This window comes from Thermobia domestica, chromosome 10 (genome assembly GCF_964235325.1).
Source record: "Thermobia domestica chromosome 10, izTheDome1.hap1.1, whole genome shotgun sequence".
Lineage (NCBI taxonomy): Eukaryota > Metazoa > Arthropoda > Insecta > Zygentoma > Lepismatidae > Thermobia > Thermobia domestica.
Window position 1 is genome coordinate 233,779,532 of NC_137463.1, and position 22,739 is coordinate 233,802,270.

The 22,739-nt window shown below is 36.2% G+C and overlaps 1 protein-coding gene across 4 annotated transcripts in view; it reads left to right on the forward strand.

Annotated features, from left to right (window-relative positions):
- LOC145663085 (uncharacterized) overlaps positions 1-22,739 on the forward strand; it is a 51,221-nt gene that overhangs the window by 13,636 nt on the left and 14,846 nt on the right. For 3 of the 4 annotated variants that reach the window (XM_081729339.1, XM_081729336.1, XM_081729335.1), the window contains one exon: positions 20,376-20,785. In XM_081729339.1, coding sequence (XP_081585465.1) covers positions 20,379-20,785 — 407 coding nt within the window. In that variant the 5' untranslated portion in view covers positions 20,376-20,378. Of the gene's footprint in view, positions 1-18,679; positions 18,915-20,375; positions 20,786-22,739 lie in introns of all 4 variants that reach the window. The other variant, XM_081729338.1, reaches the window with a different exon arrangement.

Here is a 22,739-nt window from a genome sequence, read left to right on the forward strand (position 1 = left end):
TTATTTTTTAATAATTTATTTCTGCTAAACTAGCAGACAAATATACAATTTAAGTATTTCAACCTGTTAATAAACTTCTGTAGAATGCTGCAAAATTTTTCTTTCCCATTAGAGATACCTAGTTCCTTAGAAACTGAGGAAATTCGGTAGCCATGTTCTCCCCATAAGATCCAATATAAAAATTTTTGTGCCGAGAAAAGGTAGATCATCCCGTTAAAGAGGATTTTTTTTTCTTGTTTGGGTGCCGAGAATCATTTCCCGAAGTTTGTCGGTTTAATTAAGGTTCACCCCTGTATAGTATTCCTACATTAGGATGTTTAAAGCTACTGCACATTTTTCTTAACCGGCCTTCTGGTAGGGGATATTTTAATTAAACATTTTCTTGTGTAAAATGTTTTGAGAACCTACATTTCAGTCGGTTTTTTCTTTTCATCTTGTCACTTAAAGAAACTATCACTTGCCATATGCATTCTCTAATTATAACCAATTTTTAAGAACTATATAAAATTGCATTAACTTATACGTGTTAGAATAAATGTCACTTTACTGAATAGACCTGGAAAAAAAGGAAAAATAAACCTTGAAAACCTTGATAAAACCTGGAATTTGAAAATGAACATTCAGTAGACACCCTGAACAAGCATTCAGGCAAGCGAAAACATACAATTTGGCCCCGTTTCGGCTTAGGCTTTAGACTTTACATCTTTATGTAATACCGAGGTTATAAAGAAGACTTTCGCTTTAAAGTGACATCCAAACCGCTACTTGGTTTACACATGAAAGAAGGGTTGTGGTTCGACCGAGAATTGAACATGGGACACCTTGATTAAAAGGTGAGAAGGAGATAAAACTAATGCAGATGGTTTGATATGTGGAAATGTCACCATGAAGTTCACACGATTTAAAGCATTTTCATTCTTTTTTTCTTTTTGGTTTAAACCAGTTGGTATTTTTGAAAAGAAAAAAACAGCTGGTTTAAACCAGCCAACCCTGATTTGTATGTTTATTTACTTTTGTATTTTTCAATAATTCTTCCATTAGTGAAACTAATATATCTACCGGTATATAAGGAGCAGCCCTATACCTAATCTGCACGGATTTATAGATTGTAAAACTTCTTTGATAGGTAGAGGTAGGTTAATAAACGGAGTCCGGAATCGACTCCCACTACCGGTTTTTATTATAAATTATAAAATACAATAGTATTTACAGATACTAATAAAGTGCTCTAATATAAGGTACAAGGTAAATACAGGTTCCCCTCAATCTGACTGTCGAGGGCGCGGTGGCTCAGTGGTAGAGCGTTCATCTCCGGAATTTGGGATCTCTGGTTCGATCCTAGCTCGCGCCGTGTGAACTTTGTGGTGGACAAACACTGTGCTCGTAGATTTTCTCGGGGTTCTCCCGTTTCCTCCCACTTTCTTCATTTCACCATTTCATTCATTTCTCATCATCACCGTCTCCTTTAACCTATACGGCATAAACGTGGGGCGTAAAACTCAAAGATTTTATTTCATTTCTACCTGACTGTCTCGAGAAGGATACCTCAGTTGAGGGGTTGTAGGACACACACTACTTCGCTGCAAGTAGGAGGAGTTAAGATTCCCGTCTAAGCTTCGCTGCAAACCAGATCGGGTTGTGGTTAGGATTATCCCGCTGCTCCACTGCAAGCAGCAAAGAGGTGTAAAATCTAGGAACCGTTAGCTCCGCAGCGAGCTAAGGTTTTGGGGAAGGATAGTTACCTCTTAGACTCCACTGCAAATCCAATGAGAGAAGACCAATCGAAGACTGGTACCAGTTCGCTGGTCGCTTTTCAATATATGGGCGTCCCAGAGCGACGGTGTCACTGCTGCTGTCTTGTCATCTTGTGATTTGCAGGAGGTGCTGGAGGTTTGTGGTCTGCTACTCGTAGTAATCCCACGTGGTGTGGAGTATTCTGTTGTAAATCCATATAGTGATATTTACAAGTAGAAGCATATGGCATTGTTTGTATACACGTGGTGCATTACAATATACATTTTTATATACTTTGTAATATAATCTACACTGTGTAAAATAAAATTTTAGTTAAAGTTTAACACATTCGAAAAATTACAACAAAAACATGATGGAAGGTAAACTTCGTTTTAAAGTAAAGAGTATGGTGTATGCACATTGCTCTATATTTTATGATCAAAGTTATAACGGGAAGGTTTGCATATAACCGGAAGGTTAGAATTTTATTAGCAGAGGAGTAGAACTTACTGATTCCTAAGAGTTAAAATTTTATTTTTAGTTGTTTCTTATGCTGACGTGGGGGAGCAAAATTTCACGGTGGTGAGTGTTGCGAGACAAGACTAATTGGAAGAGAGAAAACCAATCTGAAACAAGTATTAAAATTGTTATTCGAATAAAAATTTTCTCTTTTAGTTTTTATCCTGATAAAATTTATAGTTGTTACATCTTGCCATAGTAAATTTGTTCGCTATGTGCTATTAATCATGTTATGCATACAGAAAGGGTATGGAAATAGAAGAACCAGTGCACACGTAAGTACCGAATTATTAAGACCCCTCAGACTAGGCGTTCAAATTACGCATATTTGGGATAGGACACTTCAAAATTTAAAATCTGGACTAACCTTTAAGAAAGAAAGAAAAATAAAATAATAAAAAAAAAACTTTATTTCGAAACATATTCATTCGCTATGCACGAAAAGTTGACCAACACCATGTTTGCGGTGAGATGTGCCTGATTAACAAAAATTCGGATTGTGTCTGATGAGGCTTCGCGTGACAGTCGTTATTAATAGGATTCGGGAGTCTACAAAGAAGGAAGCTTTGATTTCTATGTAACTTTACCTGCATCCAGATAACAGTAATACTATCTAAACATTAGTATCAAGAAAGGCCAATGATAGGCAATATGACGCCTGTGTGTCATGGAACTATAATATATCCCTTACGTTTGATTTGGTAGTCACTTTATCGCAGAAAACTGTACGTGAAGTGTCAGCACCAGTTTGAAACTGAACTTATTTATTTATTTATTTATTTATGAGTGATGATTATAATCTTGGTAAGACCGCTTTGCGTCACACATCTTAGATATGTCGAGGAAATCTCTCCACGAATTGCAGATCCTCCAGTAAAATTTTTCCAATATAAGAGAACCATTGTCCTTGATTCTGGCTGATGTATATTTTTCTTTAAATGCTTTCGAGAGACGCAAAAATGAAAGATATTACTTTATTTTTTCTTAGTTCACAGATGGAAGAGTTAGTGAGAAATCTAATAATTTTTATTATTCTGCTATTAATAGAGCCCGGATTTCTATGTACAAACAAACCCCGAGATATGCATACAAATATGCACGGAAAATATCAAAAATATGCACTACAATATGTATTAAAAATTCTAATATATACACTGAAATATACAATAAGAAAATAAAATTTCAGTTTCTCATAAAAATATCTAATCTTAATGACCTCTGTTGTTTGAACTATTAAAGGCGTCCTTAGGTTTTCTTCTGTAAACTCTCTGTTGTTTATCAGTGAGAAACGTTTTGTAGATCGGAAAGTTCCTTTCTACATCAGCAGAAGTCACTGATGCATGTGGAAAACACGAAATGTCTTCCTGTGTTAAGTCCTCTTCCAATTACATGTTTTCACCATTAAGTATATTTGCAATGTCACAGATTGTTTTGTACCCGGAATTTTTGCCTAATACTTGGCAAAGTTTATCTGACGGTAGTTTCGCAACATCGTGAGTTTCACTGAACAGTCTGTGATAATTCGCCCAACAAAGAGATTGATAATTTCAGGTATTGTCGGGAAGCGGTTACGTATGTACTTAATTTTGTTCTCAATGCCACTTGTAGAGAAACATTTTTGTAACTTATAAATAGCGGCTATATCATCGGGATTTAGTGCGTTTACAACTGTCTTTACTTGATTTAAGTTTACTGCATAATACAACACAGCTTCTACCCACGAGCTCCATCGGTTTTAAATTGGTTGCGGAGGTAGCGGAACATTTTTTGCAATTTCGCGCAATATAAGTACGCGCATTGGAGCTTTCACAAATACTTTCTTTATATTTGATACAAGCGCGTCTACTTTCAGATATAGGTATCTGATTGTTTCTGCTTCACGATGAAGGCCGTGTGCAAGACAGATCAGGTAAACTAAGTTTGGATACAGCATTTTGTTCTATTATTCTATACAACGTTTTATTCTACATCTGCGTTTACAAAGTAATTCAGTTCACTTTAAATATAACTTACTTGCTAGTATGCAGCAATAAAATTCAGAAATATGCAGTATTCTGCAGAGTTTATGGAATATGCATGCACATCGAAATTCACCCAAAATATGCACTTATATGCGCTATCATATGCATCTCAAACGAATCCTTACAAGTCCATCGGAAAGAAAATAATAATTTCCATACGTTTCTGCATGTTATTATAAAGATGCATTTTGCATATAAATCCGGGCTGTAGTTATTAATATATTATTGTTTCTTTGACACATGGTCTATAATCCGGGATGTAGACGATCTTTCTGTACGATATTATATTCCTTCAATTACTTTTTTATTTGGAAAATTAACTTTCGGTATAACCAGTAATAAATACATATATAAATAGCAAGCAAAATAGTGCAACTGTTATAGGCGCTAGCTAACCTCATTTGCTTAAACCTTCGAACATATAGGATTGCTGCTGCTAGGAAGCAGTCGGTCCATGATTGTCTCCAGTTATTTATGTCTGTGTTTAAAGTATGTCTTGGTTATTTTTATACTCTTATATAAGTGGAATGCTGAAGTGATTTTCTTCTGGGTGTCTATTGTTTCATCTTATATTCGTTTTTTTTTTTTTTTTTTTTTTTAAGTTAGTGTGTTTTGTTTGTTCGTCTGTACAAAGTTCATTTCATGCAGTAATATTGTATTGGTATGTCTCGTAAATGTGAAAATGGGAAAACATTCTTTGACTTCTCCTTAAAGGATACTACCGTCGTACTGAGGAATTTCAAATAATAAACGCTAGAATATATTTCCGCATGTCTTCATGTATCATAAAATTGATAATTGGAGGATATTGATATGCATTGATATACAGATAGCCAGGTATAACATTCTGAATAGTTAGTGTAAAAGAAGAAAGAGAGTATTTACGTAGCTTAATGTAATTCATGTAAATGACAAATAAATAGTGAGCAAATCCGTTTAGAGTTTAATCCATTGAGATGTAATATTTATTCACTTCTTGACCAGTTTGTTTGGGGATAATTTCATTTGATGGCGAATTAGAGATAAGGTAGGTTCTTTTTTAGTATGTTAGGTCTTCAGAGTCCTTAGTCATTGTATCAAGAATACCAGCGTCCTTAGCAAATGCATTAAGATTTTACTGCTGCGCGAAAGTTAGAACCCACGACTACCTAGTGTGGAACTGAAGCGTTAGAAAGAACGAAAGATGAAGAACGCGCTAGGAATTCAACTGCTTGGCATAACATCCGAGTACTTAACAATGGAGAATCAATGTGCGAATTTAATATTTTCCGCAGGGAGGATGAATTGACCCATATACTCCCAGTCATCACAGATTATATGCCATCATAAACCACACCTTCGCGTGGAGTAGACTGTCACCACTACTTCATAATTTAAAGTTGTACTGAGTTTGACGGTGTAATGTACCATTACAATCTATGTAATGACATCTTCATTGGGAAGGGTCCACTAATTTTTTCACGTACTGTACCATGCTAATTTTTCCAAAGTATGTTTCGGTTCATATATTATAACCAGTTGATTATTATTATACTCAAAATTAATGTGGAAGCTTGGAATAATTTAGTAGAAACTATATTTTGGGGGAATAATACCTTTATTTGTACATTATTTCATTATAATATGTTGCATATGGGTATTTCAAATAGGCAAATATTCGAACTATCATCTTAATGCTATATGAAAACATAGGCCCGCTATTGGGCAGAGATTCTCGGAATTAGCCACCAATCTGATTTTGGTAGAATAATTTAGACCCTCTTCATCCCGCTTGACATGCCCAAATCCTTCCAAAATCCGGTTATATCCAGATTTTACCATTTTTCCATTCGTTTCATATTCTCCGCCGTCAAAACTCTTTGTTTTGATTGGGACTATTTTCTGACACTATCTTGTGAAGGCGCGACTTTTATTATACTCATCCGAGACTGACTGCAGGTTGACCTTACGATTCTTGCTGTTGGAAATTCGAGTTTTGGACCGGAAACCTAGCAAAAAATAAGGTAAAGCTAATTTAGATAGATAAATAAAAGGACTGGAAGCAGGCTCTGATCAAGTAATCTGGCTCTGATCAATTACTTTCAGCAGTAAAAAACAGTTGAAATAGTGAAATATAAGATTCGATTCAGAAGACGCCATGTTTATGTTCAATTAATAGTGATGGACAGGATTCGGTTGTAGTGTGTGATTTGTATTTAAAAAAAAAGTTTGAAGAAGAAATGTTTCCCTTGATAATTTTCACCTTCCAAATTTTCCGATAAATGTTAGGGTTACCGGAGCCTGTCCGTTTATAGATGTATTTGTGTAGTAGTAAGTATGATTTTTTTAAAATTACTAACATACATGGCGGTATTCAATTTATATTGTAGTTAGGCGGTATCCAATTTATATTGTAGTTGGAAGAATTTGCCTATTTATGTTGTAGTTAGGATGATTTTTACATGTCTGTGTAAACGTAAGCAGGGGCTCCCATTTACTCCCGAACTGAGTATAGCTTCCAGTAGAAATGGGTTGAACGAGCAGATCCTTAGGGGTTCCTTTTCCTTCGGGAAAGAGACCCCCTTTCATTAATAATTCAATATTTTCTCCGTTTATTCAGTTACTTGAAGAACCATGAGTTAATTGATAGTAGGGCCATTTGGACCCTGATTTATTTTGTCCCTCCTTTTCGATCTACAGAGCCGATTTAATATGATAAAATCTGGATATTGTTTATTTCATGTATCATTAAATTGGGTGTTAGTGCTGATTAGCATATATAGTAACATGTATTAATATGTGTTTCGTAGTTTACGTGAAATGTAGCGTGTGGTCAGTAATGTAGTATTTGATGATAGTAGTAGTAGTGAGTGATTGAAAAGTATGATATAGTTAAGTATGGACAGTGTATTGATTATTCGTCAAGTAAACTTTGTGGTGGACAAACACCGTGTGCGTGGGTTTTCTCGGGGTTCTCCCGTGTCCTCCCACTTTCTTCATTCCACCATTTCATTCTTTACTCACCATCACCGTCTCCTTTAGCCTAACCGGCATAACCGTGGGACGTAAAACTCAAAGATTTCATTTCATTTTGTATTGATTATTATTTAATTCTTCATCTCTGGTTCGTCATAATAAATGCCTTAAGTCATAACGACAATTAGTAGTTATTCCGTATTGTGATGTACAGAGTGCAAGAAGTATTTAATAGTGCACGGATTGTTGTAAAACTCCTAGCGCCGCAGTGTTCGATTTCCGTATCATCGGCTGCTCGTATTTCGGTTACTCCAATGCCTTAGTGATTTAGGTTTGAGGAAATTGACCCTTCTTTTACGATTAACAATAAGTAAATATTATTTCTGATCCATATAAACGAATATCTAGTTATATTGATTATAGATCTAACGTTCCTGAAAACCGCAATGTTTCACATAGTCTAGTAATTGAAATCTGAACGAAAATAAACTTTGCGTAGTTGCTTATGAAGATGTTAGCCTATATAATGCTATTTTTCCGCTGCCAGACTGCAATGTCAGTTTCTTCCTATCCATTGCTGATGAGAATAAATCTCATTGTTGTTATCAGAATAAACGTGTTTTATAAAATTATCGTTGATAATATTGCTTTCCGTTGAGTATATATGAAACTCTTAAACTGTAAAGTGGAATATAGTTGGGTTCTGTAGTAAAAAGAACCGGTTTCGTGTATGGATCAGCATGCGATTATTTACTGTAGTGGCGTATAAGTTGTGAGTATGGGATATGACTGCTTCGAACAGTCTTTGATATATTTAAAGTATAGGGTGTCCAATAGTGATTTTACGTCATAGAGTGTTATGAACATAAATAATATATATATATATATATATATATATATATATATATATATATATATTAAAATGAATGTGAATAAATAATAGGACATCCCTAGATGTATATGCTTAATATATTTGTTGCCACAAGTGAAAGTATTGAGTGTTTATGTATAATAATAAATATTTCGAGTGCTGACCCTTACACTAGAACTTCGCACGAGGATGTTTGTGTGTGTGAGTAATTAACGGACTATATTCGCACTTCGTAGTTTGGTGTTCAATAGTAATAGTCTCTACACATTGAGAATCTAGTCTGACAGGGTGGATAGCATCATATAGCAAGCTATTTGAGATATTTTACAATTGATCACGGAATATAATAGCCGTCTAAAAAATTGGTGCCGTTGAATACATGCATTTGGCTTGACATTACCCTGCAACTTTAATTTTTTTTTTTTTTTTTTTTTTCACGTCGCCCATTCTGACTAAGTTACCCTTGTTCGTAGAGGTGACAGAATGGATAGAGCCAAAAAAATTCGTAAATAAATTACAGTAAACTCTCGTACTTTCGTACCCAGGTGTCGACCCTCTCTTCCCTTCAAATATTTTTCATTTTCTTCCTTAGTTTTAAATTAGGTAGGTATTGAAATTAATCGACACCTCAAGACGTGGCGTTCTTGCGAATGTGGGAGCCAATGATGAGATTTGCAAATAAATCACCAGTACAAAATTTTAAATTTATTTAATTTTTTCTATTTTATCGACTTTACTCTAGTTTTCCATACTGTCCTTGGAGTTCTCAGTTTCTGAGGGGTCGGATAATTTTTTTTTTTATTTTAGAAATCCTAAATTAGAGACTACACCGGCCTTCCGGCTGGACCGGCCGTAATCTGAGTGAATTGGTACCGGAAACGGTTAATAGTCAATCATTCCACAGGGCTTATTCCTTGTGATATGGTTGCCTAGAAGGCACGGAGTCGTACTTAGGCACTCAGAGACCCCGTTAGGCTACGTAATTTAGTAAGCCACTTTTCGGCATATAAAAGCATATTTGGCTATGGATTGTTCTATGTCTAAATTTTACCACTTACCTTTGTAGTTTTAGTGTCCTAACTTATTTTCCTTCGGCGTTCCGCTGTCTTTCTCCTCAAGCTATCTCTCTAATCTCTTCTTCAAGATTTTTTTAAAATTTTTAACCTCCCCCAAGTTTTGAACTTTACAAATATCAACTGATTAATATATACCCTTGAACCTGACTTACCAGCTGAGACTTTGTAAGACGTGATTCTTGGAGGTATTCATTGACGTAGAGTATTAAGGGTCTGGGTTTCCATCACGGATTGACCTGCTGTAATAGCGAACAATGGTCCGGTCTACCATCAAACTTTTGCCTACGTTTCTTTAGTTACTATCCGTTTAAGATCTTCCGCTGAACGATCAGCTATTTCTACATTTGTTTTCATTGAGCTTCATAAATGGTAATGTAGTAATTTGGGCCCAAAGGTAGGATATATATATATATATATATATATATATATATATATATATATATATATAATATTTCTGCGTTTACGTGCCTACTTCACATATTAAAGGATTACATTTAAAGAGTATATTTTGAGAACATGAATTTAATCGTTATGCGCTGATACTTAGTGAAAATTGTAAAATGTCGATTTTTAAAATTTTTTCATGATGTAAAGTGTTGAAACCTAAGCTAAAATTATTTGTCGGGGTTTTAATTTGAAAGTATGAATAGTTATTGAATATATATATATATATATATATATATATATATATATATATATATATATATATATATATATATAATATGTGTATTGAACTACGAATATGACTGAAGTATAAATATAATATTAAATTGAAATGTATGATTTTAAATCGAGTAAATAAATATATGTGTAGGGTCTTAGTACCTATCCCCGAACGATTATTGGTTGCCATAGCTTGAAATGTCCGACAACCTGTAATAAGTAGATTTCAAAATACCGCCGCATACGAGATGATTTTCTTTACGTTCTGTAGTTTTACTAAACCATATATGTAACTATTAACTCCTTTGTCATACTGAAACTGCATGTAATACTAAAAGAAGGCAGGTCGTTCTCGTAACTCTAATCCATCGACAAACCTATTTCCAAGTTTCACAAACCAAATATCCTTCTGTATAACTACATATAAAGCCCATCCTCCATAAACGAATCCTCGAATCAGATAAGTTTTTTATTCTTTCTCCTTAACATTATGATGTCAATACAAAATGAAATTGCCTCTGAACTCAAAAAATTTTCTCCTGTGCTGTAACATAATATAAATAAACTACCAGTGTGTGCGATCAACTATGTATGGAGTGATTTAAAATCGGTCCAGAGTTTAACTAGTGAGCTAAATGACCAAGGAAGTAGAATAGTCTCCCTGGTTGAGGAGACGGAACTCTGTTTTATAATCCAAAAAAAGAGAAAAAGTGCTTCGTTAGTGCACCTACGATTTGAATCTGTGCTTTGTACAATTGATAACCTAATTATACGTGTGCACAGGAAAATGGAATTGAGCGAAATAAATGGACGCTATAAAAGGTGCATGATAGTTATGTGATAATGACTCTCATCTTAATGAGATTGAACTCGTAAAAATGTTAAATTTTAATTTACTAAAGCTCTTCATATATGAGAAAAGACTCATTTAAACCTTAATAAAGTTTTTTTTCTCTATGACCTTGTAAAATATATAGATATATGTGTAAAATCTGTTTTTTTTTTTAATTCGTACCATGTGATCCTAAAATTTAAATAAAAACATATATAGATATGCAAACATTTTTTTCTTTCTGCTAAAATATATATCTATATATATAAAAGAGAACGTACAAATCCTTTGTCCGCTCATCACGCTAATACGGCTGAACCAATTTCTTTTATTTTTGGGGGGTTATTAGGATTTGGACCCTAGATGGTTTTTATCATATCACTTTAATTTTCAATTACCAGTGTCTTGAGATAATTGACCATTCAGGTGTCCATTACGTACAAATCCTTTGTTAGTTCATCATAGGTATAAAAATAAACGTATTTATATGCAACCCGCATGACCGTGTCACTCGGCGGGTTAACATAAATGACAGGCGTTATAATGGTTTTTATCATATCACTTGAAAGCGAAAAAGTAAAAATTATCTAAGTAACAAAGTTTATTGCGTTCGGGGGTGACCGCAGCGAAGCGGGGCGGGTTAACATAAATGACAGGCGATATAATGTTAACATTTACTGCAATCTTCTATGGTTTTTATCATATCACTTGAAAGCGAAAAAGTAAAAATTATCTAAGTAACAAAGTTTATTGCGTTCCGGGGTGACCGCAGCGAAGCGGGGTGAACGCTGCTAGTATATATATATACGTCATCACGACGTTATTGTTCAACGTCATATGCGGATTGCCATATGTATTCATAGCATGTTTTTTAACAATTTATGTTTTGTTCCTTTACCAATAGATGTAATAAATGTTTACCGAATATTAGCTAGATGTTTTGTTTTGCACTATTTTCATCCATGTAGATATACTGTCCAGAATGCATGTGTGCGTGTGTGATTGAATGACGAATTTATTGTTAAGAGGTAGTACTAATGTCAACTTACGGTGATAGTGTTCGTAACATATGTGTAATAATATGTGTGTTAATGTACGACGTAGGCTACACTAGTTAACAAATTTAAACTTTTTGTTTGTTACATGAGAAAAATCACCTGATCTTAAAGGAACTTTTTGCGCTGAATTCGAATATGCACTCGGTTTCTCTCCATCGCGTACAGTTTTCCCGTAACAGAGGGATTTTCGGGAAATTCCCTCAAAAATTTCCCTTTTCAGATATTTTATTCCCCTAGCTCCTGTCCCCTTACACATAGTAACAGAAATTATACCTAAGTATACCTTGATTTATATTTAATAAACCCTAAAAGTTTCGTAAAAATCGCTTTGTTCTTTCTAGAGAAATAAATATATTTGTATGTATACAGTGTGCACTGTTTATTGTACCTGATAGTAATGCTTTCAGATCTCCTGAGTTGGGGTAAAAACGATTTGCTTTATTACTACAAACACAGACATAAAAATGAATATTTACAATAGTCAACAACACACTTATATTGCTCTCTGTAAATTAGAAACGTGTATAAAAATAGAATGTACTTCCAACGTATATTTTTTTAAACGTACAGTATATGTATATCTTAATACATATATATACAATTCTCCAAGTTTTTTCGTTTTGTTCATGAAATGGTTATCAATATTTGTTATCAAATGTAACAGAATGCAAAAGAAAGAAAGAATGGAATACAGACTCATTGTTGACAACAATGAACTAATGCAGTCTGAATTTTCCACTACGGTATCGTTTCCCCCCTCCCCCCGCGCATTTCTTTCTTTCTTGTGTTCTTGACACCTGGTGAGGAAGTTTTGTACATTTTTATATTGACGTGTGGTTTAAACACTACTTCACTTTCAAAGTTGTCTTTGCTGCTAAGAGTGCTTTCATGTTTGATCTTAACGGCATTATACCCAACTAAGACCAGAAGTTTAGTTTGTGATCAGTACAATGGCGTCAAGAGGACGGCGTTCGTGTGTTAACTCACCAAATAGTTTTTCTTATGTGTGTGGCCAGTTTGTAGTTAAAGGACAGTGTAGATCCATTACGCCATCGGTGAAACTAGCATATTATATATATTTCGGATGTCGTGTGGGAGATCAGGACAAAACTTGGGCACCCAACATAATTTGTGCGTCGTGCTACGTCACTTTACTTGCATGGGCCAAAGGGAAACGGAGGTTCATGAAATTTGCTGTACCAATGGTGTGGAGAGAACCAACCAACCATCTGGATGATTGTTATTTTTGTCTCACAGTAGTTAAGAGACTTTCTAAAAAAAGCAAATACACAATAAGTTATCCCAACGTTAAATCCGCAATTAGACCTATTCCGCACGGGGATGAACTTCCACTTCCCGAGCCCCCTACCAACTGGGAAGAGATATGGCCAAAAGACTCTGATGATGATCATGACCTTGATGAACCATCGACATCAACATGTACATCCAAGGATCCAACGTTCATCCCTGACTGTGTTCGCGAGCCACATTTCATCCGGCAATGTGAACTTAATGACCTAGTCCGTGATTTGCACCTGACAAAACAAGAGGCGGAACTTCTGGGATCAAGGCTCCAGCAGTGGAACTTATTGGATGCAGAAACGAACATATCAGTGTACATGAAAAGGCATGTTCAATTTTCAAGCTATTTCTCAATGCAATATAATGTGTGCGTATGTACGGATATAAATGGGTTGATGGCGGAGCTAGGAATTCCTTACGTTCCAGAAGAATGGAGGTTATTTATCGACGCGTCAGAGGTCAGCCTTAAAGCTGTTCTTTTACATAATGGAAATAAAAAACCTTCTATACCACTTGCGCACTCAGTGAAGATTAAGGAATCCTATGACACCATGTCAACTTTGCTAAATCTTATAAATTACAAGGACCATTGTTGGCAAATATGTTGTGATCTCAAGGTAGTTGGTATTTTATTAGGACTGCAGTGCGGTTACACGAAGTACCAATGTTTTTTATGTTTATGGGATAGCCGAGCTGATGACAAACATTATGAAGTGAAGGAATGGGAACCTAGAGTGAATTACGTACCTGGAGAATGCAACGTCAAATACGCTCCTTTGGTAGATCCTAATAAGATATTACTACCGCCACTTCATATCAAGTAAGGACTTATGAAAAACTTTGTCAAAGCCATGGACACATCTGGTGAAGGTTTCAAGTATTTGCGAGATAAGTTCCCTAACCTGAGTGATGCTAAGATTTCAGCGGGAGTGTTTATTGGTCCCCAAATTAGGAAATTAATGCTTGATGATAGCTTTGACAGCAAGTTAAACAGTGCTGAGCTAGCTGCCTGGACAGCATTTAAGTGTGTTGTGCGCAACTTTCTGGGCAATAACAAAGCTGAGAGTTACACAGAAATCGTACAGGACATGATACAGAAATACAAAGAGTTGGGTTGTAGGATGTCTTTAAAAATCCCCTTTTTGCACTCCCACCTCAGCTTCTTTCCTGCTAACCTAGGTGCTCTCAGCGACGAACAGGGGGAAAGATTCCATCAAGATATAATGGCAATGGAGAAAAGGTACCAGGGACGATGGGATCCTTCAATGATGGGGGACTATTGTTGGGGTCTTGTTAGAGAATGCAACTTTCTTACAAAAGAAGGAAGTAGTGTACGTTTTTGTAACCCAATGGAAGTTTCATATATTGTGATAGTTTTGATTGTCTTTTCATGACCTTTTGGTACATTTGTATTATTGTTTATTGTAAATTGTCACACTTGTAAATTATATTGTATTATATTTTATATATGTGTTTGTGGTAATAAAGCAAAACGTTTTACCTCAACTTAAGAGATCTGAAAGCATTACTATAAGGTGCAATAAACAGTACACACAGTATACATACAAACATATTTATTTCTCTAGAAAGAATAAAGCGCTTATTACGAAACTTGGAGGGTTTATTAAATATGAATCAAAGTATACTTAGGTATAATTTCTATGTTAGTATATGCAAGGGGACAAGATCTTGGGGTGTAAAATAAACGAAAAGGGAAATTTTTGAGGGATTTTCCCGAAAATCCCTCTGTTACGGGAAAATCGTACGTGATGGAGAAAAACCGATTGCATATTCGAATTCAGCGCAAAAAGTTCCTTTAAGAACAGGTATTTCCTTTTATGTAATAAAACCTTTGTTAACTAGTGCTATGAAAGAAAAAATCCGAAACTACTCTAAATCGGCTCTGAGAGAAAGGCCAAGATAATAGAACGAGCCTGAATAAGCGATGATTTTTTTTTTTTTTTTTTTTTGATTCCCAAAACTCATTTATGAAGAATATATACATTACTTCGATTTTTTTCCTGACTGATTCAAGTGTGTGATCGATCTCTGATTTTGGAGTTCAAATATTAGATACTGGTTAATCATCGTTCCACAATAACAGCCAAACAATTAAACTAAACTTTCTCGTCACCCGGGCTGGGTTGGGGCAACTCCCACTTGCGTAGTTTCCTGAATCCAGGTCATGGTCGTATGGGGGAACATGTGTCTCTTCCGGATCACTTCAGAATCGATCCTCCAGTAATAGCATTTGGAAACAAATCGCCTTTCAATAACTATCACCTTTCAAGTTCCTTCATCCTATTCCCATATTTATCCAGTAATTCCTTCTCCTCTAACCTCCTCTGTTTTCTTTCCCTCCTTTCCTCCTTCTTCTCTCCTGTCTCCTTTTTCTCTTTCTCACTTTTTCTTTTCCTTTTCCAACAAAACTAAAAGAGGGATCATGATTGGGAATTGTCGCTGTTGACACGGTCATTATATCGTTTAATGTTTATCTTCGGAAGTCCGATGTGAATTAGTAACTGGTAAAACAAGCATTTTAAAGTTAGAATAATCTGAAAGTTCGTTTAATGCAATTTTATATTTTAGACTAAATTATAGTAGATTACAAAAGATTTTTTTTTTTTCAATTTTAGGAAACGTAGCTACACTGCGTTCTGCTCCCAACCAAGACATTGTCTTATTTCAGAATTGGCGGACCGTGACAGGACGTTCGCCAGAAGTTACGAGTTCACTTCTGTTTTATTTCAACGGGCAAACATACATTTACTTCTTTGATCTATATATAGTGACGCATGTACACTACCTGAAGATGTTGATGCTTATTTCTATTACTCGATTTCTAACTTTTGATCCTGTACATACTCAACAAATTTGGTGTGATTCATCAAGTAATCCTTCAGATTTTTTTTTTTCTTGCGGACAAACGGATACACGGACAGGGTAAATATGTAACGGAGTTTTGGTAAACCTATCTCCTTAACGACATTTGTTCTAATTGTTGGACTTTCGTGTGCAAAGTAAGTTATTTCCTGTTTTTGTTCTCATGAAGATTTGGAAGAGTTTAGAGAGGGAGAAGTTATCCATTCAAGGGATAAAAAATTTCTTGAATGGGCCGTACATTTTTACCCAACTACACACACACACATAAACACACTGGGAAGAATAAACGTTTTAACCCATTTTACTAACAGTTTTGTAGCATATGTATACCCTTAAAAGGTGCTCAGATCAGGGCCGTATTTATATATTGTGCACTCCTGTGCTTTAAATAATTTCCGCCCCCACATAAAATTTTCCGCCTCCCCCTTTCCGAAAACGACCTATATTAGAGTTGAATTCAGTTTTTGTGGTCGCTGAGATGAGTAGTGACACTTTTTAATCAATTCAACTTCAAAGTCATACTTCACTCCTCAGGAAGGGGCGAGATTTTAAATGTAATCGAAGACGACAGATATTAGTGTTAAATTCGTATTTTCGAGGTTGCTGAGTTTTATGGTATAAGCTTTCATGAGTTTCAAGTTCATCCTCACCTCTTGGTGTAGGGGAGGGAGAAGATGACATTTTAAAAATAATCAGATAAGCTAGCTTAATAGTAAGTACTATAATTACAGCGAATTAAACATATATTTTCTCACATTTGCGTGGAACTCTGCGGGTTGATAGTTTTACAGGGTCCATCCTTAAAGTAGTAGGACTGAGTCAATTAAAAATAAGATATTGACAGAAATAACACTTACGGTTAGTATTCTTCGAAATATGATCCTCCTACATCCACACACCGCTGCCAGCGGGATTTCCAGTTTTCATACGCTTACTGGAAGGCGGAAACTGGAATGCTGTTCAGCTGCCTCGTCACGGCCTGTTGTAATGCTTCCACCGAGCCGTGATGATGCCCTTTCAGGGTGGTTTTGAGGCGGGGGGAAAGTCGGGACTGTAGGGTGGCTGAGGCAAGGTTGCAATGTTATGTTGGGCCAGATACGCCACCACTCGGCGTCCTTTTGCGAACGTCCTTTTGCTCGCCTGTCAGCACTCGCGGCACCAACTTTGCACAAATTTTCCTCATTTGCAATTGTTCGTGCACAATTTCGTGAACTTGGGTTTTAGCAATGCCACGTTCATCGGCAATCATGCAAACAGTTAATCTTCGGTCACTGTCCAGCAAATTCTTCACTCTTGCAACATTTTCCGTTTTGGGGCTGGAAGGTCATTCTGGCCGTGCAGCGTCTTCAACTTCTTCTGTACCACTCAAACACACTCGATCTTCCAATGGTATTATCACCGTACGCCGTCTTGATCATTTCATGAGTCTCTTTCCCAGTTTTACCGAGCTTCACGCAAAATTTGATGGCGTAACGCTGTTCCAAAAGATCGGCCATGACGCAGCGTGACGAGGGTCACTCGCAGAGGTTACGATGACGAGCAATGTTTACCCTGCTATGGCTGGCAACCGACTGGCGCTTCTTCCTGTCGTTTCTTAGACCCACCTCAACCAACAACAGGTGGAGTAACCGCCGTCAGTCTGTAAAATGAAAAGAAAAAAATCAGTCTTACTACTTTAAGGATAGACCTTGTAAATATTACTTTATTGTAAATCTTAAAAACAAATCCAAAAATTTGCCGCCCCCTAAATTCTGCCGCCCTGTGCTCGAGCACAGAATAGCACTTACCTAAGCTCGGGCCTGGTTCAGATTAGCTCAGATTATTCATTTGGTGTTTGAGAAATTTTCGGATACAAACGGCAATCATTTAGCGACCTTCTAAATCACGACTTCTCCTGAAGAAAGAAAAAAGAAAATGAATCATAAAATCAAACAATGTAAATTAAGAACAGTAGAAATTGAAAAAAAATAAAACGAATTATTAGATTCAGTGGGATTTGAAAGATTTGAATTAGGTTCAAAAGTTGGTCAAAAAGGTTATGAGATGACATAACCTATATAATGCAACCGAATGTAATTTACATTTTTCATAGTATGATCTTTTTATTTTAGGGCGTGGCTAGAGCTTCCTTGGAGGGCAATTTCATGTAAAATAACTTTTAAATTTCAATTCTCTCTAGTTTTTAGGAATTAACACGGCAGTTATGCTAAATCAGGATTATAGTAAACTTTGTGCCTCCTTTACTAAAATGGGAATAAAATCCTTGAGAATCCGGTAATTAAAAAGAGTCAATGAATCATTCTTTACAGCGTTCTTGTAATAATGGGTAAATTCCCGTTAAATAAATTGTAAACCAACCTCTGTATCCTGTGAATATATTTTTGTTATTGCGTAATATCAGTTCTCCCTGTTATTCTCTTAAACACCATTTCTCTTTGTTACACTAGCTCTTTTATATATAGGGTAGGCCATAAGTCCTTTACCACCTCTTGTAAAACCCGTGTTAGTGGAAAATAGTGAACAATAACCATGTAGTAACATAGTAGGCCGAGTGGGAAGTCGGATTGTGATGGTGAGTAAGATGGCGGCCATCTTGAATTCAAGTCAAGATTTTTAAATGAGAACATGGTCATGCGGCACATCATTTTAGGTTAGAATTTAAAGACAAAGACAGTGGTGAAATCGGTTTGTTGATATCTTAATGTGTTCAAAAGTTACAGGCATTTCAAATTGCTAATTTTACCGTATTGTTTCTGTTGTTGCAGGTGAATAATTATGCCGCTAACGACAGCAGAGAGGAAGAAGTTGATCAGGGCATGGGGAGGAAGGAGTGCAAGGGCTGTAGCAGCTGACTTCAGTGCCAGGCACCCAGATCGACATCCTGTGTCCCATGTTAGTATCGCCCAACTATTCCACAAGTTCATGGATACTGGAAAAGTGAATAAGCAGAACTGTCGCTGGTCCCCGACAAATCCTTAGTGGGTTGACCCTTGCAAAATGGTAGGTACAGGCAAATTAATGGTGTGGTGTGGTCTACGGGGCACCAAATTAATTGGCCCATTCATCATTCCTGGTACCCTCGCTGCTAAACGGTATTTGGATATGTTGTGCGATCTCATCCTTCCTTCCATATTGTACGAGGACGCACATTTGCACTCTTTTCCCAGCAGGATGGTGCCCCTCCGCATTACGGATTACAGGTCCGTACCTATCTGAATGAACAATTTCCTGGACGTTGGCTTGGGTGCCGTGGTCCCATTGAATGGCCAGCACGATCATCAGATCTGATGCCCTTGGATTTTTATCTGTGGAATCATCTGAAGCCAAAGGTATACGTCGAAAAGATCCGGGATCTTGAACACCTGGAAGAACGCACATTTGCAATCTGTGCCGATATTTCACCAGAAACTCTTTCGAGGGTCATGGACAATTAGGTTGAACGACTTACCTTGTGCATAGCTCGGGATGGGGCCACGTAGAGCACGTGCTCCGCCATGCGTGACAGGTAAAATTAGCAGTTTGAAATGCTTGTAACTTTTGAACAAATTAAGACATCAACAAACCGATTTCACTATTGTGTTTGTCTTTAAATTCTAGCCTAAAATGATGTTCCGCATGACCATGTTCCCATTTAAAAATCTTGACGTGAATTCAAGATGGCGGCTTTCAAAATGGCCGCCATCTTGGTCTCCATCACAATCCGACTTCCCCCTCGGTCTACTATGTTACTACATGGTTGTTGCTCACTATTTTTCACGAACACGGGGTGGTAATGGACTTATGGCCCAACCTGTAGAATTATCTTCGAGAAAATTTAAAGGAAACAGGATCATCCGAGCAGTAATCGAGTTTGGTTATCACTTGTAACTAACCACACTTAATTACGGGAATTTTGTTCATCCATAGAATTTCAATAATATTTTTTCTTTTATTATTGCTATTTTTAATACTACAGAATGGTGAAAAACGTGATTGTCACTTTTAACGGGTTTCCGTGAAATTCACTTATTGAAAGGAAACCACTATAACTTCTTCCCACTAAGTGTAGTTCAGAACACGTAACACTTCTTTTTATTGTGTATTTCAACTTACCAGTAGAAATAACTATTAAAAATAGAATATTACAAATATATACGCTTAATTATGTATTTTCAATGGCAGCTTCCTGTGTAGTTTGCCACTTAGTAATGCTTGTCCATGATACCGAGAAACAGTATGGTACCTATCAATAATGAAACAGCTGCAACTTTCACTTAAAAAAAATATTATGAGACTTTCACTCCCTCGCAAATTTGGTTGCAATCTGTACGTAATAATATAATTTAGAAATGCCCCCTGCGGCACTCGTGTTCCTCTACAAATCTGCAGCATGATGGATAAGATTATTTAGAGGCAATCTGAAATCCTGATACCTATATGGCATCCTTGTTTGTTTATATAAATTTATTTTCACTTTTGCAGGTTATGTGTAGAGCTGAATCTAGTGAATTTTACATAAATGAAGACGTGGGAATACAAGATTTCTCTACAAATCCGTTTCTTTTATGTTTTAACGAGGCACATACAACTGAAAATACCGTACCTAAACAAGAACCTGTAAGTGATGATGATGAACAGGGAAAAGCTGAAAATGTAAAGGAAGAGGAAAAAGATGAAAGTATTTACAACAACGATAGTGATGATGATCATACAGAAGAGAAGGAATGTAATTTTCTTGCTGATGTTGATAGTAAAAAAGTGAAAACGTCATCAGAACCAGATTCTAATTATGATTTAACGATTCAGCCAGGAGCAGCAATATCCTTGGGGTCTTCTGCATCCCTTAGTAATGCTGACAGTGCTTCATTTTCAGCAGCTTTAGCATATCAGATGTAAGTACTTGATGCGTAATAATAAAACAGAATATGAAACAAAATTACTGATTTTTATGGTTTGTTAATTTAAATTAACGTTATTTAAATCGGTTGATTATTTTTAAATCAATGTTTTGAATCAAGATTAATGTTATTTGACCTTGAAATACTATTCTTCACAATGGAAAATAGATTTATGGAAAGTATTTGAAATAGTTATATTGTAACCCTTCCGTCTTCAAGCACATATTTTAATGAAAGCAACATGATAAAAGCCGAGCCCGAGCGAAATGTCTGTCTTTTGAAATTCACTTCAAACGGTTCATCCGTCGATGTGGTGTTTCTATATTGAAAAGAAGTTTGAATACCAAGTTTTGTCTGCCTAACATGATTGGGAGAGCTTCCTCATGCCTAAGCGGTTAGCGTACGTGCCTTTGGCGTGGGAGACACGGGCTTGATTTCTGGCGGGAGCTCATATGGTTCGGATCCCACATAAAGCTGTAGATCCATCTCTCATAGCTTCGCTGTTTGAAAAGACGCTAAACTGAAAATTAAATCCTAACATGATGGGCTTGTGAGCTACATTAATTTATAACTCCTTTCCATTCCCCTTACGATAGACGTCTTAACAGAAACATAACAGCAACAACAACTCAGCATTAAAAAGTGCTAACTATATGCAAGGATTCGTTCCAAGTGTAGAGACACAAGCTACAGTACCCCTCCCCCTGCTTAAAAGCGGAATTCCAAAAAACAGAGCACAGAACAGCAATAAAGTTGAAATTGAGAAGTAAGAGTTTCAATATAAGATCGGTAAGAGCGTGCAAGGTGGTACTGACTTATTAAGAACACTTGTGAAAGGTTTATGCAAAAACAAAACACATGTATTTGGAATGGTAAAGAAAGGTCTACGGAACGAAGACGGCATTTTGATCTATGTAGAACAAATAGATGTATACGGTTTGCCGATATTGTGGTTCCTGTTGGGAAATATCTTCGAAATTTAACAGAGTGGTAGCCATGAGGAATATGGAATTAAAACTGTTAAAAAGACGAAGGCATTGGTGATTGAAACGAGCACTGTGTATCAACAATAAAAGCTGGAGGAAAGATAATAGAACAGATAATACACTCATTCCTCGTTTTAACGAATGAAAAGGGGGCAAAATCAATCCGAGATAGCCGATGGTTTATAAGTCCGGACATTTGCTTGTTGTGTGTAATATCTACAATTACATTAAGAAACAAAGAGGAATAATATAATGCATATTGTAGGCAATGTACTTGTAACCAAGCACACTATCCAATCTGACAGTGTAAAATACCTTCGCACTGTAAATTTATATTATAATGAAATAAATTCAACATTTTTGGTTTAAAATCGGGATTTTCTAAATGAATCGATTGCACCGGATTTTGTTTGTTGTTACCGAAAGAGCGAGGAATGATTTTTGTGTTCGATACCTAGATAGTATCAGTGCTGATGTCGTGAATGAGTCTGAACATGAAGCAGAAGCAAGGAATGGAATGGCAAAATAAGAATTTAGAGATAAGAAAAGTAAATAAAACGTTAAGGAAAAGGGCCCTAAAATGTTTCGTGTGAATCGTTGTACTCTACGGAACAGTAATGTGCAGATTATGTTAAAACAGTTACAAACGCTATGTAATCTGAATGAGGGAAAAGTGGAGAAAATTGGCAGGATCAAAGGGGAAACCCAGTGATTGAGTGCAAGTAATATGAGGTGTGTGATGTAATTAAAAAGAGGAAAGGAAATTAGTTAGGACATGGTTTGGGCAAAGAATTGTGTTCTGAGTGACGTAATATAAGATTGGTGGAAGGACGGAGAAGGGAAAATTACAATTAACAAATGGTACTTGAACAGACTAGTATGCTACATTAAAACTAAGAGGCTGGTTGAAGGCCGTAGTGGACGTGACTTGCCAACGCAGGCAGAATACTTAACGATGATTA